Below are 19,287 nucleotides of genomic sequence, written 5' to 3' on the forward strand. Positions count from 1 at the left end.
CAATCTGCAAATGTATGGATCTCATTGGAGGAGGTACTGGAAACAAATCAAATGTCAACAGTATTACACTGTCACGATGTCTCTCTCTGATCCGACCGGTTTTAACATGGGCACTGAGCCTGAATAGTTTTTTCCTGTTTGCACTAGACTTTTTGTTGCCGTCAATCAACATTCCCAATTACATGTTTGTAGGGGCTGTATTTGTATTGGTATTTATTATGGATCCCCATCAGTTCCTGCCAAAGCAGCAGCTACTCTGCCTGGGGTCCAGCAAAATTAAGGCAGTTTATACAATTTTATAAACATTACAATACTCACAGATTTCACAACACACGGTGTGCCTTCAGGCCCCTACTCCACCACTACCACATATCTACAGTACTAAATCCATGTGTATGTATAGTGCGTATGTTATTGTGTTTGTGTGAGTGTGAGTGTGTGTGCCTGCGTCTGTGCCAATGTCTGTGTTGCATCACAGTCCCCGCTGTTCCATAAAGGTATTTTTTTAATCTGTTTTTTTAAATCAAGTTTTACTGCTTGTGTCAGTTGCTTGAGGTGGAATAGAGTTCCACGTATTCATGGCTCTATGTAGAACCGTGTGCCTCCAATAATCTGTTCTGGACTTGGGGACTGTGAAGAGACCTATTATGGCATGTCTTGTGGGGTATGCATGGGTGTCCGGGCTGTGTGCCAGTAGTTTAGACAGACAGCACGGTGCATTCAACATGTCAATACCTCTCATAAATAAAAGTAGTGACGAAGTCAATCTCTCCTCCACTTTCAGCCAGGAGAGATTGACATGCATATTATTAATATTAGCTCTCTGTGTACATCCAAGCTGCCCTGTTCTGAGCCAATTGCAAGTCCTTTTTTGTGCCATCTGACCACTCGACTGAACAGTAGTCAAGGTGCGACAAAACTAGGGCCTGTAGGACCTGCCCTGTTGATAGTGTTGTTGAGAAGGCAGAGCATCGCTTTATTATAGACAGACTTCTCCCCATCTTAACTACTACTGCATCAATAAAAAAGAAAACACAACAAGCTTTAGTGTAGTCAATGAAAACAAAAGCTCATGACAAACTCATCTGAAACAATATGTATTATGCACTGCTGAGACAAAGCAACAAACAGGCAAAGCAAACATTGACTTATATATGGTCAAATCTGTTTACAGTTTGAATGGAAAATAAACTAAACCAGATTTCCCTGATTCCCAAGATGGAATATACACTGTACAAGAAATAGGGAAGATCTGGGCCCTGCTCCAATATCCAGCCACAGCAGCATACTATTTAGAGGTTTACTGCCATCCTCTGGTTGCATTTTTATTTCAATATATACACACTCACAGACATCGTCACTCCAACACAAACACTCACTCCATCATTTGCTCACTCACATATAATATGCACATACATTTTATACTGGTCTACACCCCACTCACATGCAATGCTACTCTGTTAATCTTATATCCTGCAGCCTAGTCCCCTTACCACTATACATATCTACCTCCATCACTCCAGTATCCCTGTCCCCTTACCCCTATACACATCTACCTCCATCACTCCAGTATCCCTGTCCCCTTACCCCTATACATATCTACCTCCATCACTCCAGTATCCCTGTCCCCTTACCCCTATACATATCTACCTCCATCACTCCAGTATCCCTGTCCCCTTACCCCTATACATATCTACCTCCATCACTCCAGTATCCCTGTCCCCTTACCCCTATACATATCTACCTCCATCACTCCAGTATCCCTGTCCCCTTACCCCTATACATATCTACCTCCATCACTCCAGTATCCCTGTCCCCTTACCCCTATACATATCTACCTCCATCACTCCAGTATCCCTGTCCCCTTACCCCTATACATATCTACCTCCATCACTCCAGTATCCCTGTCCCCTTACCCCTATACATATCTACCTCCATCACTCCAGTATCCCTGTCCCCTTACCCCTATACATATCTACCTCCATCACTCCAGTATCCCTGTCCCCTTACCCCTATACATATCTACCTCCATCACTCCAGTATCCCTGTCCCCTTACCCCTATACATATCTACCTCCATCACTCCAGTATCCCTGTCCCCTTACCCCTATACATATCTACCTCCATCACTCCAGTATCCCTGTCCCCTTACCCCTATACATATCTACCTTCATCACTCCAGTATCCCTGTCACCTTACCCCTATACATATCTACCTCCATCACTCCAGTATCCCTGTCACCTTACCCCTATACATATCTACCTCCATCACTCCAGTATCCCTGCACATGCAAATATGGTATTGGATTTGATTTTTAAATATTTCCTGTATATAGAATGCTTAATTACTTACTTTGTGTGTTTCATATTTCCATATTTTATTTTTTCCTATTCTTATTTCTCGTGTTTTTCTTCTAGTAATACATTGTTATTAATTATTTCATTGTTGGGTTTTGAGTTTGCAAGAAAGGCATTAAACTGTACTTGTGACACTAAAACTTGCAATTATAGTTTACAGAGGTGAAAGAGCCCTAGCCTGCAGTACTAAAATGCAACCTTTGCATCACTTTATTTTTTGTCAGAACAGAGGTGGATGATTTGATGTGTTTTCCACACATTTTCAAAATTCTAGGATCTAGAGTCTATAGCATTCTAGAGAGAAAGAGAGAGAGCGAGGGGTTAAGGGATATATTCTCAGTCCCATTTCAGAATGAATTCAAATCAGACTGATTTCCAGGTTGGAATTGTTTTAATGTTCATCAGTATGACACTGACACTATATGGTCAAATAAAACAATAACCTTAAAAAGGACCAATCTGCGATTGGTACATTCATTTTTGGACTTGTAAATGATTGATGTATACCCAATAACTATTGAAAAATATAACTTATAAATGCCTCATGCTTAGATCAACTGTCTTACCCCATCAGAACCCTAAATATGAGCTTGTTTTATTCATTTGTTTGCAAACAATGTAAATATCAACAAAACATTCATTGTTATTTACTGTGTATTCATTCCTCGGGTCACTAATTCTATGTTTTATATCTTTAACTCTGTATTGTTGGAAAAGGACACGTAAGAAAGCATTTCACTGTTTGTCTACACCTGTTGTTTACGAAACATTTGGCAAATAACATTTGATTTGTTATGGTTAAAACTATAATTTTTAAATCATAAATGGTAAGTCTCTCTTCAGGTCTCTCTTGTAAAAGAGATGTTATCTCAATGAGAAAAAAAAACAGTATAAATTTAAAAAAGTATCAAAAGCTTTGTCTATTAATTTGAGAGTGGTTATATTTCTCCATCCCTATCCCACAGCTGTTTACCAAATTTATTGCAGTGATTATTACATGGATGAACACACGCAATGCAAATAGCAGTCACAACAGCACTATCAGCATTATTAGTGAGAAGATCTATCATTTTCAATCAATTGATTGATTGATCATTTTGGAATCACAGGAGACAAAACAACATGTACATTTCACAGTTGAAACAAGTACACCTGGTTTTATGTTGAAGATTTGGGATATTTTTACCCCTCTGAAATGCAATACTACTAAGGCATCTAGATCTTCTTACAGGCTTAACATTCAGTACGTTAACAGGACACATTTGTGTGATAGTTTTCCAGCTTCATCCCCTTGGATCGAATATTATTCCTCCCAGGGTTACTGGTCCTTGGCTGGCAGATGAAATGTTGTCCATCCTGCAAATGTGTCCCTCTGGATTAAATGTTGTGCTCCGTCACATAATTGATTCGCTCTGGAATCTAGCCCACATATTTGGCACTAGCGTCCTTTTCCCATATCTTCGTTTCCCCCTCCATGGTGTGAGAGCACAGTGGACCAGCCTCCAGAGCAGTGAAACAGATGGAACAACAGCACCACCTTGTGGCGTATTGAAGTAAGTCCAGAATCAAGTCTTTCTGGGATATACTGGTCCAGTCTTTTCCATAGATTATTCTTTAGGCAGGGTGCAAAGGACCACAAAAGCAACATCCAGGTCCTCTGGCCCTCCCCGCCTATACAATGGTACCTATGGGAAGCATTGTAATGGTCCTTAGAAGAGAAAGGGTCAGTGTCCTGATACCACTCATATTGGGCTTTTGGATGTTGAGGTGTGTTGGAGTTTTCTGTGTGTGTGTGTCTCACCACTGTATGTGCGGGGGCTTTGTGTGTGTCCGTGTCTGGCTGGGGCTCTGCTGGTACTGTGTGTGTAGGAGTGTGTTGGCGTGCGTTGAGTCCTGTCCCTCCAGCCAGTCTTGGTAGAGAATGTGTAGCCCAGGGTTGGTGTCAGGCAGCCTGACTGGTAGACTGCTGTAGGCCTCCTCCATCTGCTGAACCAAGGCTTTGTCCACCCGACCTCCTGTCTCTCCCTGCGCCTGCCCACGACCACTCACACAACCTGGGGAGAGAGAGGGGAGATGGGGGAGAGAATAGAAGAGGGTGAGGCAGAGAGGAGAGAGAGAGAGAAGATGGGAGAATGAAGGGTCAACATTCATTGGGACAATAAAGATCACACTAAATTACTAGTGTAGTTTCTACATGAATTCAGCTTCCTCAGTTACATTTTTTACACTTGCACCGGTGGATTTAAGTTCAATGGCAGCCTAGTCTGGGGTTACTCAATTGTAAAAAACTATTTGTGCAAGAATTTCTAACACAGGTTTTCACAATTGCCTCGTCACATTAACCCAAAACCAAACCAGAACTAGGAAGTAGATGTGACTGACAGGTGGCTGGGCCAATGGGTTACCTCCGGGGCAGGATAGCACTTCCACCAATTGGTAGGGGACGTGTCCTTTCCTCATGCGGTGGACCAGGGTCTGGATGTTCCTGAAGCCGTAGACGGATGCAAACTGCAGCAGCACCTCCCCATCCCGCTCCAGACACACCTCCTGAAAGTCACGGTTCCTAGAGGGAGGAAGGGAGGGGAGACAGAATGAGAGGGATATTTAAACTCACGTCCTCTTTTACAGCCTGCTTCCTCTACCCCCTTTCCTACCCCTCTCTGCTCTCATCCTTCCCTCTCCATCTTTCTCAGTTCAAGGTCTTCAATTTCTCTCTCTGTCCCAGTCATCCCTTTCTCCCCTCCTCCGAACTTACCTGAGAGTCTTGTATGTGATCTCCTCTACATCCAGACTAAACAGTTCAGAAGCAGCATATTTGAAGATGTGTTCCAGGAAGCCCTCCGATCCTCTGCCCTGGTGTCTCACCAAGGCTGGATCCCCCGCATCACTCAGGCTAACATGGAGACGAAGAAGAACGTGACACACTCTGAGTCACTGAACCTAACACACAGAAATACACTCACAGACACACGCATAATAATAATAAACTATTTGTTTAGCGCTTTCAATACAAGTAAAAACGTACTTCATATCATAAAATAACTAAACAGAAGTGCTAACAAAGAAACAAAATATAGATTATTCAGTTGTTAGCAATTTTCAGCCAATCTCCAACCTGGAGAAATTGGTTTTCAAATAGCTAAAAGAGTTAAGTGCCAACAGTATTTTTCTCTCTGTCCTTTAAGTACTGCATTAGACACTGTTGACCATGAGATGTCCTTCTGGACAGACTGGAGAGGTGGGTTGGCCTCTCCAGTCCAGTTCTAAATTGGTTTGGAACTATTTAACCGGTTGAGAGTTTGTCACCCTTGGTGAACATAACTCAGAGAGAATACATATCACATGTGGCGTTCCAAGGTTAGATTTTGAGTCCCGTACGGTTCAGTTTATATATGTTACCCCTTGGCAGCATTATCAGAAAGCACAGCATTGATTTTCACTGCTACGCACACAATACACAGCTTTACATTTGTGTCCCCAGAGGATTTTAGCTCCGTGGATAAACGATTAGACTGTATTAGTGATTTAAATACTTCCTCCAGCTAAATCAAGGCCGAGGTAATTATTGTTGGAGCCAAAGCACAGAGAGATAATAATTTTTTTATTCACTAAGCAAGTCAGTTAAGAAACAAATTCTTATTTACAATGACGACCTATCCCGGACAAACCCAGATGACGCTGGGCCAATTGTGCGCAGGCCCATGAGACTCCCAATCACGGCCGGACGTAATACAGCCTGGAATCGAATCAGGGACTGTAGTGACGCCTCTTGCACCGAGATGCCGTGCCTTAGACCTCTGCGTCACTCGGGAGCCCGCGCTCTAAACGCATAGTTTAATTAATGGGCAATAAAGATAAAACACCAGGTAAAAAACCTAAGTGTTATTTTATATTCTGAACTCAATTTTGAATCAAACATTAGGAATGTGACCACAAGAGCTTTTACCACAGTGCCATGGTGCAGCCATTTCTCTCTCAGGCTGATACAGAGAGACTCATCAATGCTTTTATTACAAGCAGGCTTGACTACTGTAATGCTTTCCTGTCTGGTCTACCCAAGAAAGCCATTGTTCTGCAAAACATACAGAATGCTGCAGCACGGGTAATGACCAAGACCAGACAGAGAGCAAACATTACACCGGTTTTAAGGTCTCTGCACTGGCTGCCTGTGAGTTTTAGAATTCATTTTAAGATTCTTCTATTGGTTTATCAATCAATCCACGATTGTGCACCCCAATACATGTCAGACATGCTTTTAAGTTGTGTACCCAGTAGGTTCCTCAGTTAAAAGGCCAGTGCCAGAGGAACTATTACAAAGCCTAGGACAAAGAGGCATGGAGAGGCATCCTTTAGTTATTATGTCCCCAGCCTCTGGAATAGCCTGAGGGGGGCTGAAGCTGTGGACATATTTAAAAGAGATCTTAAATCACATCTTTTTACCTTTGCTTTTCCTTAGGGTGCTTTTTTGTTCAGTTTGTGTCTTTCTTTTGTTTTATGTTTGTTGTGTAGTAAAACATTTCAGCTTTCATTAATTTATTTGTTGATTCTTTTAAAGCACATTGCGTTGCATTCCATGTCTGAAATGTGCTGTATAAATAAAGCTTGATTTGATTTAATTGATTAGGAGGAAGGACACACACACACATCACCGCTTCACTGAGCAATGAGCCCCACATTGAGCACAGACACAAACTTCCTGATAAGAGGCCAGTGAAAAGTGAAACACTCACACGTGGTCTAGAGGGACGGAGTCTAGGTCTGCTAATGACACCTTCATCTGCTCCATCATGTGGAACACCTCCCCTGGAACACACACACACGGATTTACAGTCTTACATTAAACAATGGACAAATTATAAAACCTACAGGTTTACAGTATAAACACGAATGACCTCCCTCACTGTCTGATGTTTCTCAATTTCTGGGGATAGAGAGGGGGTAATGAAGTGGGTCTAGGTATTGGAGACAGGGAATTGAAAGAATAGCTGGCATCGAGGCATCTTGTGAGAGGAGGAGGCTGGAAATGATGAAAGGAAGAAAATAGTTGATGAAAAAGAGAGAGAGAGAAAGAAAGAGGTAAAGCAGATAGATATACCTCTCCCTGTCTGAGTCTGTAATACCAACATGTTTCAAGCAGACCACCATGGTGTTCTTGGGCACAGGGACTAAGATCACCTGCCTAAATGACTACCGACCCGTAGCACTCACCACTGTAGCCATGAAATGCATTGAAAGGCTGGTCATGGCTCACATCAACACCATTATCCCAGAAACCCTATATCCACTTCAATTTGCATACCGCACCAACAGATCCACAGATGGCACAATCTCTATTGTACTCCACACTGCCCTTTCCCACCTGGACAAAAGGAACACCTACGTGAAAATGCTATTCATTGACTACAGCTCAGCGTTCAACACCATAGTGCCCTCAAAGCTCATCACTAAGCTAAGGACCCTGGGACTAAACACCTCCCTCTGTAACTGGATCCTGGACTTCCTGACGGGCCGCCCCCCAGGTGGTAAGCGTAGGTAACAACACATCCGCCATGCTGATCCTCAACACGGGGGCCCCTCAGGGCTGCGTGCTCAGTCCCCTCCTGTACTCCCTGTTCACTCATGACTGCACGGCCAGGCACAACTCAAACACTACCATTAAGTTTGCTGATGACAACAGTGGTAGGCCTGATCACCGACAACGATGAGAGAGCCTATAGGGAGGAGGTCAGAGACCTGACTGTATGGTGCCAGGACAACAACCTCTCCCTCAACGTGATCAAGACAAAGGAGATGATAGTGGACTACAGGAAAAGGAGGACCGAGCACGCCCCCATTCTCATCACCAAGACACTTGTGAAGAGGGTATGACAAAACCTATATCCCCTTAGAAGACTGAAAAGATTTGGCAATGGTCCTCAGATCCTCAAAAGGTTTTACAGCTGCACCATCGAGAGCATCTTGACGGGTTGCATCACTGCCTGGTATGGCAATTGCTCGGCCTCTGACCGCAGGGCGTGTACGGCCCAGTACATCACCGGGGCCAAACTTCCTGCCATCCAGGACCTCTATACCAGGCAGTGTCAGAGGAAGGCCCTAAAAATTGTCAAAGTCTCCAGCCACCTTAGTCATAGACGGTTCTCTCTGCTACCGCACAGCAAGAGGTACCGGAGTGCCAAGTCTAGGTCCAAGAGGCTTCTAAACAGCTTCTACCCCCAAGCCAAAAGACTCCTGAACATCAAATGGCAACCCAGACTATTTGCATTGCCCCCACACCCTCTTCTACGCTGCTGCTACTCTCTGTTATTATCTATGCATAGTCACTTTAATAACTCTACCTACATGTACATATTACCTCAATAACCTCGACACCGGTGCCCCCGCACATTGACTCTGTACCGGTACCCCCTGTATATAGCCCCGCTATTGTTATTTACTGCTGCTCTTTAATAATTTGTTATTCTTATTTCTTACTTTTTTGGGGGTATTTTCTTAAAACTGCATTGTTGGTTAAGGGCTTGTAAGTAAGCATTTCACGGGAAGGTAATACCTGTTGTATTCGGCACATGTGACAAATAACATTTTATTTATGCAGTGCCTTCAGAAAGTATTCAAAACATTTGACTTATTCCACATTTTGTTGTATTACAGCCTGAATGTTGCGTCACTGATCGACACACAAACCTCATAATGTCAAAGTGGAATGAAAGGGGTTTTTTTTGGGTGGGGGGGGGGATTAATTACACATGAAAAGCTGAAATGTCTTGAGTCAATGAGTAAGCCCTTTGTTATGGCAAGCCTAAATAAGTTCAGGAGTAAAAACGTACTTAAAAAGTCACATAATAAGTTGCATGAACTCCGTGTGCAATAATAGTGTTGAACATCATTGATGAATGACTACCTCATCTCAGTACCCCGCATTATTTGTAAGGTGACTCAGTCGAGCATTGAATTTGAAACATTCAACCACAAAGAACAGGGAGGTTTTCCAATGGGTCGCAAAGAAAGGCACCTATTGGTAGATGGGTAAAAATATAAAAAAAGCAGACATTGAATATCGCTTTGAGCATGGTGAAGTTATTAATTACACTTTGGATGGTGTATTAATAAACAGTCACTACAAAGATACATTGTAGTGACTGTGTACTTCCTAACTCGGTTGCTGGAGAGCAAGGAAACCGCTCAGGGACTTCACCATGAGGCCAAAGAGGCCAGTTTAATGGCTGTGATGGGGAAAAAAACGAGGATGAAAAGAAGAAAGCCTGTCCAGAATAAAATATATTCCAAAACATGCATCCTGTTTGCAATAAGGCACGAAAGTAAAACTTCAAAAAATGTGGCAAAGAATTTAACTTTATGTCCTGTGTCACGCCCTGACCTTAGAGAGCCGTTTTATTTCTCTATTTGGTTAGGTCAGGGTGTGATGTGGGGTGGGCATTCTACGTTTGGTTTCTATGTTTTGGCCGGGTAAGGTTCTCAATCAGGGACAGCTGTCTATCGTTGTCTCTGATTGAGAATCATACTTAGGCAGCCTTTTTTCCCACCTAATGTGTGGGTAATTATTATTTTCCGTGTGTGTTTGTGTGCACCTCGGTTGCGTCACGTTCTTTGCTGTTTACCTGTTTGTTTTGTTGGTTAGGTTTTTCACTCCTATTAAAAGATGTGGAACAACATGCACGCTGCGCCTTGGTTGTTTTATGACAGGGAGTTTGAGGATAGCGAGTGTGACAGAATTACCCACAACAAGAAGACCAAGCAGCGTGCGCCAACCTGGAGGACGAGCTAGACCGGGGAGGAGAGAATGGCAGGGGACAAGACCCGGTCATGGAAGCCCGAGAGGCAGCGCCAACATTTTTTTTTGGGGGGGGGGGGCACACGGGGATATTGGCGGAGTCGGAGTTTAGACCTGAGCCAACTCCCCGTGCTTACCGTGGGGAGCATGTGACTGGTCAGGCACCGTGTTATGGGGTGATGCGTTACGGTGTCTGGAGTGAGCATTCACAGGCTCTGTGTCAGCGTCCCGCATTTGCCGGGTGGAAGTGGGCATCCAGCCAGAACGGGTTGTGCCAGCTCTGCGCTCGAGACCTCCAGTGTGCCTCCACGGCCCAGTGTATCCGGTGCCAGTGCCACGCACCAGGCTTCCAGTATGTCTCCCCAGCCTGGTGAGCCCTGTGGCAGCTCCACGTACCAGACGTCTCCTCACTCCAGTGATGATCCATGGCACGACGCCTCCAGTGATGATCCATGGCACGAAGCCTCCAGTGATGATCCATGGCAAGAAGCCTCCAGTGATGATCCATGGCACGAAGCCTCCAGTGAAGAGTCATGGCACGAAGCCTCCAGCGACGGCCTCTAGTCCGAAGCCTCCAGCGACGGCCTCCAGCCCGGAGCCTCCAGCGACGGCCTCCAGTCCGGGGCCCGCGACGAGGGTCCCCAGTCCGGGGTCGGCGACGAGGGTCCCCACACCAGAGATTGAGCGGGGTCTGCGTCCCGCACCGGAGCCGCCACCGATGTAGATGCCCACCCGGACCCTCCCCTATAGGTTCAGGTTTGCGGCCGGGAGTCCGCACCTTTGGGGGGGGGGGGGGTACTGTCACGCCCTGACCTCAAAGAGACGTTTTATTTCTCTATTTGGTTAGGCCAGGGTGTGATGTGGGGTGGGCATTCTACGTTTGGTTTTCTAGGTTTCTGTATTTCTATGTTTTGGCCGGGTATGGTTCTCAATCAGGGACAGCTGTCAATCGTTGTCTCTGATTGAGAATCATACTTAGGCAGCCTTTTTTCCCACCTAATGTGTGGGTAATTATTATTTTCTGTGTGTTTGTGTGCACCTCGGTTGCGTCACGTTCTTTGCGGTTTACCTGTTTGTTTTGTTGGTTAGGTTTTTCACTCCTATTAAAAGATGTGGAACGACATGCACGCTGCGCCTTGGTTGTTTTATGACAGGGAGTTTGAGGATAGCGAGCGTGACATCCTGAATACAAAACGTTATGTTTGGGGCAAATCCACACAACACATCACAGAGTAGCACTCCTCATATTTTCAAGCATGGTTGTGGCTGCATCATGTTATGGGTCTGCTTGTCATCGGCAAGGACTAGGGAGTTTTTTGGGGATATAAATAAACAAAATAAGCACAGGCAAAATCCTAGAGGAAAACCTGGTTCAGTCTGCTTTACAACAGACACTGGGATACACATTTTCCTTTACAATAACCTAAAACACAATGCCATATATACACTGGAAATGTTCACAGTTATGACTTAAATTGGCTTGAAAATCTATGGCAAGACATGAACATGGCTTTATAGGAATGATGAACACCCCAATGGTGTGGCACCCCAATGGTGGAACAAACTCCCTCACGACGCCAGGTCAGCGGAGTCAATCACCACCTTCCGGAGACACCTGAAACCCCACCTCTTTAAGGAATACCTAGGATAGGAAAAAGTAATCCTTCTAACCCCCCCCCTTAAAAGAGTTAGATGCACTATTGTAAAGTGGTTGTTCCACTGGATATCATAAGGTGAATGCACCAATTTGTAAGTCGCTCTGGATAAGAGCGTCTGCTAAATGACTTAAATGTAAATGTAAATGTAATGAACAACCAATTTGACAGAGCTTGAAGAATTTTTAAAAGAACAATGCGCCAATATTGTACAATCCAGGTGTGCAAAGCTCTTAGAGACTTACCCAGAAAGACTTACAGCTGTAATCACTGCCAAAGGTGACTAACATGTATTGAGTCAGGGGGTTGAATACTTATGTAATCAAGGTACAGGGATTTCAAAAAGATTTCAGTCCCCTTGAATTATTCCACTTTTTTTTTTACATTACAGCCTTATTCTAAAATGGATTAAATTGGGTTTTTATTCCCTCAATCTACACACAATACCCCATAATGACAAAGCAAAAACAAAAATATGATTTGGACCCTTTACGCAGTACTTTGTTGAAGCACCTTTGGCAACGATTACAGCCTCGAGTCTTCTTGGGTATGACGCTACAAGCTTGGCACATCTGTATTTGGGGAGTTTCTCCCATTCTTCTCTACAGATTCTCTCAAGCTCTGTCGGGTTGGATGGGGAGCGTCCCTGCACATCTATTTTCAGGTCTCTCCAGAGATGTTCGATCGGGTTCAAGTCCAGGCTCTGGCTGGGCCACTCAAAGACATTCAGAGACTTGTCCCGAAGCCACTCCTTCGTTGTCCTGTTGGAAGCTGAACCTTCGCCCCAGTCTGAGGTCCTGAGCACTCTGCAGCAGGTTTTCATCAAGGATCTCTCTGTACTTTGCTCCGTTCATCTTTCCCTCGATCCGGACTAGTCTCCCAGTCCCTGTCGCTGAAAAACATCCCCACAGCATGATGCTGCCACCACCATGCTTCACCATAGGGATGGTGCCAGGTTATCTCCAGGTTTCCGCTTGGCATTCAAGACAAAGAATTCAATCTTGGTTTCATCAGACCAGAGAATCTCGTTTCTCATGGTCTGAGAGTCTTAAGGTGCCTTTTGGCAAACTCCAAGCGAGCTGTCATGTGCCTTTTACTGAGAAGTGGCTTCTGGCCACTCTACCATAAAGGCCTGATTGGTGGAGTGCTGCAGAGATGGTTGTCTTTCTGGAAGGTTCTCCCATCTCCACAGAGGAACTCTGTCAGAGTTCTGTCAGAGTGACCATTGGGTTTTTGGTCACCTCCCTGACCAAGGCCCTTCTCCCCCAATTGCTCAGTTTGGCCAGGCGGCCAGCTCTAGGAAGAGTCTTGGTGGTTCCAAACTTTTTCCATTTAAGAATGATGGAGGCCATTGTGTTCTTGGGGACCTTCAATGCTGCAGAAATGTTTTGGTACCCCTCCCCAGATATGCGCCTTGACACAATCCTGTCTCGGAGCTCTACGGACAATTCCTTCGACCTCATGGCTTGCAGCACTGTCAACTGTGGGACCTTATTAGACAGGTGTGTGCCTTTCCAAATCATGTCCATCAATTGAATTCATCACAGGTGGACTCCAATCAAGTTTTCAAAACAAATCAAGGGTGATAAATGGAAAGAGGATGTACCTCAGCTTATTTTCGAGTCTCATAGCAAAAGGTCTGAATACTTATGTAAATAAGGTATTTATGTTTTTAGTTTTTGCTACATTTGCAAACATTTAAAAAAAACTGTTTTCGCATTGTCATTATGGGGTATTGTGTGTTATTTAATCAATTTTAGAATAAGGCTGTAACGTAATAAAATGTGGAAAAAGTCAAGGGGTCTGAATACTTTCCGAATGCACATTAGTGTTTTATTTGTCATATTTTTTTTTACAAAGAGTTTGAATTTTTCTTCCACTTTGACTGAGTATTTTGTGTAGACTGACAAAAAAAATGACAAATCCATTTTAATCCCAGAAAATGTGGAAAAAGTCAAGGGGTGTAGAGGTAGAGGTAATGAGAGCATAGTACCTGATGTGAGGACACAGTCCACATCTCTGCTCTCCAGGAGACTGTTGTAGAACTCCTCTCGCACTGCCTCCAGTTTCTTATCAAAGCATGGAGCCACCATAATATGGTAAAGCTTGTCTGGGCTCAGCTTCTACAAACACAAAGCAGACACCACTATTCACCTGCTGTGTGAGATGAGTAACATGGTTAAAACACATGAATAGTGTGGCATCAATCAATATTCACATGTTCTCATGAATTTCATTTAATTGTACGGGGTGGGTTGTTACAACACACAAAAAGCGCTGACCTGTTGTTTGGCGAAATAGTCTTTGACCAGACAGCCCATGATCTGTTGAGGAGACCTGGCCGTACAGATGTGAGGAATGACCAGACTGCCCAGAACACGCTCAGCGTACCGGATCCACCCTGAACAGAAGTGGAATAATGAAATTGACATGAGTCCTAAGCTTATGGTTTTATTATCTAAAGGGATGGGGTCAGAGAAAGATGTAGAGCGAGCAAGACTGAAACAGAACAAAAAAGAGAACATGAGGAGAACGAGTACACGAGAGAGCGTAAGTAAGCATTTCACGGTAAGGCCTACACCCGTTGTATTCGGTGCATGTGACAAATACAATTGGATTTGAATGAGAGAGCAGAAGAGGGAGGGCGACTCCCCTCCTAAAAGGCCTATCTCCAGGGAAGGGAGTGGTGTGAGGCTGTGTCTGTATCTCTCCCTCCCAGCCCGGCTCTGCTATCTCTACTTTCAAATGGGAGCTAGGTCCAACCCTTAATACCCTTACCTTAATAATGCCACACATCCCTCAAACAGCACACACAATTGTTAAACTGAAACACAACAAAGCTGCTTAATATTTTATACTCAGGTTGTGGTGTGTGTGTGTGTGTGTGTGTGTGTGTGTGTGTGTGTGCAGAGGGAAAGGAACAAGGAGATTGTGTAAATATTACCTGGACAGGAGGAGGTGAACATGGGTAGGGCCTGGCTATCATGGTGCCTCCTGCTGTACCTCTGGACAAAGTCTCTCTGGCTCTCCAGAATACTGAAGCCTGCTGCTAGAGTAGTATCAAACACATACTGCACTCCTACAGACAGAAAGGGAGGGTGAGAGAGAAGGGAAGAGAATGATTCATCTGTTACGGTAGATGCCAATGAATGTACCGCACTTTTATTTCACATACACACGCTGTGCTCTACTAATCACACACACACACACTCTCTCTATATATACAGTGGGGCAAAAAAGTATTTAGTCAGCCACCAATTGTGCAAGTTCTCCCACTTAAAAAGATGAGAGGCCTGTAATTTTAATCATAGGTACACTTCAACTATGACAGACAAAATGAGGGGAAAAAATCCAGAAAATCACATTGTAGGATTTTTAATGAATTTACTTGCAAATTATGGTGGAAAATAAGTATTTGGTCACCTACAAACAAGCAAGATTTCTGGCTCTCACAGACCTGTAACTTCTTCTTTAAGAGGCTCCTCTGTCCTCCACTCGTTACCTGTATTAATGGCACCTGTTTGAACTTGTTATCAGTATAAAAGACACCTGTCCACAACCTCAAACAGTCACACTCCAAACTCCACTATGGCCAAGACCAAAGAGCTGTCAAAGGACACCAGAAACAAAATTGTAGACCTGCACCAGGCTGGGAAGACTGAATCTGCAACAGGTAAGCAGCTTGGTTTGAAGAAATCAACTGTGGGAGCAATTATTAGGAAATGGAAGACATACAAGACCGCTGATAATCTCCCTCGATCTGGGGCTCCACGCAAGATCTCACCCCGTGGGGTCAAAATGATCACAAGAACGGTGAGCAAAAATCCCAGAACCACACGGGGAGACCTAGTGAATGACCTGCAGAGAGCTGGGACCAAAGTAACAAAGCCTACCATCAGCACGGGCATTGAAGATGAAACGTGGCTGGGTCTTTCAGCATGACAATGATCCCAAACACACCGCCCGGGCAACGAAGGAGTGGCTTCGTAAGAAGCATTTCAAGGTCCTGGAGTGGCCTAGCCAGTCTCCAGATCTCAACCCCATAGAAAATCTTTGGAGGGAGTTGAAAGTCCGTGTTGCCCAGCAACAGCCCCAAAACATCACTGCTCTAGAGGAGATCTGCATGGAGGAATGGGCCAAAATACCAGCAACAGTGTGTGAAAACCTTGTGAAGACTTACAGAAAACGTTTGACCTCTGTCATTGCCAACAAAGGGTATATAACAAAGTATTGAGATAAACTTTTGTTATTGACCAAATACTTATTTTCCACCATAATTTGCAAATAAATTCATTAAAAATCCTACAATGTGATTTTCTGGATTTTTTTTCTCATTTTGTCTGTCATAGTTGAAGTGTAGCTATGATGAAAATTACAGGCCTCTCTCATCTTTTTAAGTGGGAGAACTTGCACAATTGGTGGCTGACTAAATACTTTTTTGCCCCACTGTATATCACCATACGCACACACCCACACAAAGATCTTTGAGGAAACTACAGGGCTTGTCTGGAATCCCCAGTCAGCACAGAGACATAGATACTGTACACGCTCACTTACCCAGGCTCTTGAGGAAGCCACAGAGCTTGCGTGTGGCCTCAGGAATGTCCAGACCGTACTTGACAGCGAAGAAAGGCAGAGACTGGGGACACACTGACACCACCAGGACCTGGTGTTTGGACACATCACACTTCTGCAATGACAAAAAGAGGGAGAGGGACATGTCAAACGTCGGCCGAGAAGAGAGAGACCATTTACCTGGCATCAACACTGAATGCCCCATACATTTCAGTGAAATCAAACAATCAGTCTGCATGCCAGGCAAAGAGACCAGCAATAACAACACACATTAAAACAAATCTGGCATGAGGTCATCTGGAAACTAAGTACAGCAAAGATAACACAATTGTTCCTCTTTCCTCTCACAGTATATACCCTTGTCTCTTTAGCTACTATTGAAGCACTGACATCATAAAGCCTCTCAGATCTCCACAAGTGCTTAGGGAGGCTAATCATGTGAGGTGTCCAGGTTTGTATTCATTAGTGAGCACCTCAGCAAAACCTTTTGAAACGAAAAAGGGAAAACATCAGTTGTTATTAGATAAGTTAAAATAGTCCCTCCCTGTTTCAGTCAATTTTCTTCCATTTGGTGCCTATTGAATATGACCCAGGTAGCCTGGTCAGTGGTCCAGTAGTACCTTGTTGAGGCCCAGGACGCGGGCCACCTCCTCCAGGTTCTGTTGGGAGATCTTTAGGCTCTCCTCCTCGGACACACAGCCCTCACAGGACAGACAGGCACTCAGCAACACCTGCTGCTTGAGGAGATGGGAGGAGGCAGGGACCTCTCCGTTGCCTACATCTTCCTCCGGAAGGGAGCTAATGTCTTCATCCCTCTGCTTCTTGTTGCACTGGAAATTACCAATCAACCAACAAATCAATAAATTAATCAATGTTCGAATTGGACACAAAATATGATGTTTGACTATAACATGCAAAAAGTGATGACCTCAAACAACTAGGTCAGAAACGACTGGATGGGCAATTTCAGTTGCAGAGAGACACTCGCACACTGCACAGTGAAACCACAAACATTCCATGGGCTTACCTGTTTAGTGCAATTCTCACACTTCTCCTTGCGTCTTCCGATGTTCTCTTCTGACATTTTTCTGTGAAATGGCTGTGGGTTGGATTTGACACAAACACAGGATCAGTAAGCCATCCAACTCTGGAATAGACCTGGAATCTTCACAACACTTCTACACATTTTCCTTGGACAACTGTCGTGCCAACTACTCTACGATCCAAACTAAAATGCTAGTATTTGTGTGTGGGTGTGTGACTCAACTCCACCCAACTTCTACATCATTAACCCTGTCCTAACCAATCAGGATCATTCTTCTTATCTCAACAGCAGCATATAATAAAGATGGTAAACTGCCGACGAAACAGCTTCCATATCACAACAAAGTATACATAATTGCACCAAATGTGTCAATAGGCAGGCAATGAAGCTTTATTTGTATAGGCTATGACATGTTAACTACTATGTTGACGGAGATCCAAAGAATGGACCCAAACCACAAATCATCTGTGTGTGTCCTCTGTATTCAAAATGTGGTTACATAGTATACAGTAAATAAAGACAAAAATAATCATAGATTATTATTATACATCATTCATCATCATAATTGATATAATAAATGCTAAATAAAGGCTGAAGCCTCTGTTAGAACATATAGGCCTATTACCAGGACCCAATATAAACAGCAATTTATTTAGCTATTTATATCCTGGTAAGGGTTAATTAACTATGATTATGCTTTCTGTTAGTTTGAAATCTCTAAACAGTAATTGGAGGGAGAAAAACATTCCTTGCTTGGCCACAAATGTGCAATGTCTGGCATGTCTCAGATAACCTGATGCCTATACCAGGGTCATCAGCCATTAAATGTATTAGTTAAGAATGGTTCTATTAACAAATGCTGAGGGAGTATCTTGGTTTGTTTATCCAGCTCTCTCTCTATTCTTGTACACGAATCCACATGTAAGGAGATGAACATTTAATTGACCAACTGCGTGGAAAAACAAACACTCAATGTCAAAAGTCTTGGCTTTGTCCCTTCAAATGTGGTATTTCTAATAAGATAAGAGAGGTGCACCTAAATATTTTTAACACAATATGTACCCCTCCAAAACAATGGTGTCAATGTTAACAGAAATTGATGAAACATTCTCCAATGATGAACCTGAAACACGGACACATTTGTTTTACAGATGTTCGCACACTATTAGATTTGAGAGATATGGAGGAGTACATACCGAGTAAAACTGGTCACTTTATTGATACTCTGAACTCTTTGAAATGTAGAATGTCATGATTTTGGTCAACGTTATATCCACAAAACCATATTAAAAAAAAAAAAAATCAACCCCCTGCTTTAAAGTGTTTTTGATATAATTTGTTTTAATTGAGTCTCTTAAAATACTAAATAACAAGAAAAGCTTATCTAAAGTTCATTATTATAACGAATTATCTTGTCATGTTTTGTGTCTTTCATGTTCTTGGCCATTCTTGAACTCAATGACATCCGATTTTGCCGTATTTATTACATCACTGCACGCACGCACTCACTCACTCATTCACTCACCCGTTGGACGTTTTCTACTAGTCTGCCTTTATACAAATGACTTCAGACACCTTTCAAGCTGTTTCGTAAAGGAGAAAGGGGGAGTTTGAGCCAGGGTAATATGTGGCAATGTTTACTCAACAATATCTGAAGCGATTACGATACCACTGAAAGGCTATAATGGACAATATGCGACGGTTTCTGTCACAAGACCGTCTGATGTAGAAATTAGTCGGGGGTTCCAGACCGGTTTTCCAGACGGCTTGACATCAGAATTCGTGACCATTGAACTATAAAAGAACATGAGTGACTCCATTGAGCCCCGGTCAATCAAGGGCGCATGCGTAAAACCCGGTTCCCTTT

At 43.6% G+C, this 19,287-nt stretch overlaps 1 protein-coding gene across 3 annotated transcripts; it reads right to left on the reverse strand.

Annotated features, from left to right (window-relative positions):
• Positions 1–2,728: 2,728 nt before the first annotated feature.
• Positions 2,729–19,256, reverse strand: LOC139580812 (nuclear prelamin A recognition factor-like). Of its 3 annotated transcripts, none has more exons than XM_071409840.1 (11): positions 18,946–19,256; positions 17,403–17,474; positions 16,996–17,205; positions 16,358–16,490; positions 14,745–14,879; positions 14,083–14,201; positions 13,794–13,923; positions 7,087–7,159; positions 5,112–5,249; positions 4,762–4,919; positions 2,729–4,410 (listed from the first exon to the last, which is right to left on the reverse strand). In XM_071409840.1, exons 2-11 carry the CDS (start codon positions 17,457–17,459, stop codon positions 4,154–4,156), a joined length of 1,410 nt encoding a protein of 469 aa, XP_071265941.1. In that variant the 5' UTR covers positions 17,460–17,474; positions 18,946–19,256; the 3' UTR covers positions 2,729–4,153. The 3 variants fall into 3 exon arrangements, with proteins under 3 accessions (XP_071265941.1, XP_071265942.1, XP_071265940.1); XM_071409841.1 differs by lacking the exon at positions 18,946–19,256 and adding an exon at positions 18,617–18,656; XM_071409839.1 differs by lacking the exon at positions 18,946–19,256 and having other exon boundaries at positions 17,403–17,592.
• Positions 19,257–19,287: the final 31 nt, after the last annotated feature.

This window comes from Salvelinus alpinus, chromosome 7, assembly GCF_045679555.1.
Source record: "Salvelinus alpinus chromosome 7, SLU_Salpinus.1, whole genome shotgun sequence".
NCBI classification, from domain to species: domain Eukaryota; kingdom Metazoa; phylum Chordata; class Actinopteri; order Salmoniformes; family Salmonidae; genus Salvelinus; species Salvelinus alpinus.

Excerpts from the sequence above, each read along its gene's own strand:
- LOC139580812 (XM_071409840.1), bottom strand. The coding sequence starts at position 17,459 with ATGTCAGAAGAGAACATCGGAAGACGCAAGGAGAAGTGTGAGAATTGC. Across the intron at positions 14,202-14,744 it reads GTTCACCTCCTCCTGTCCAG|GGTGGATCCGGTACGCTGAG; the intron begins GTAATATTTACA and ends ACTTCTGTTCAG. Across the intron at positions 4,920-5,111 it reads ATCACATACAAGACTCTCAG|GAACCGTGACTTTCAGGAGG; the intron begins GTAAGTTCGGAG and ends TCCTCCCTCTAG.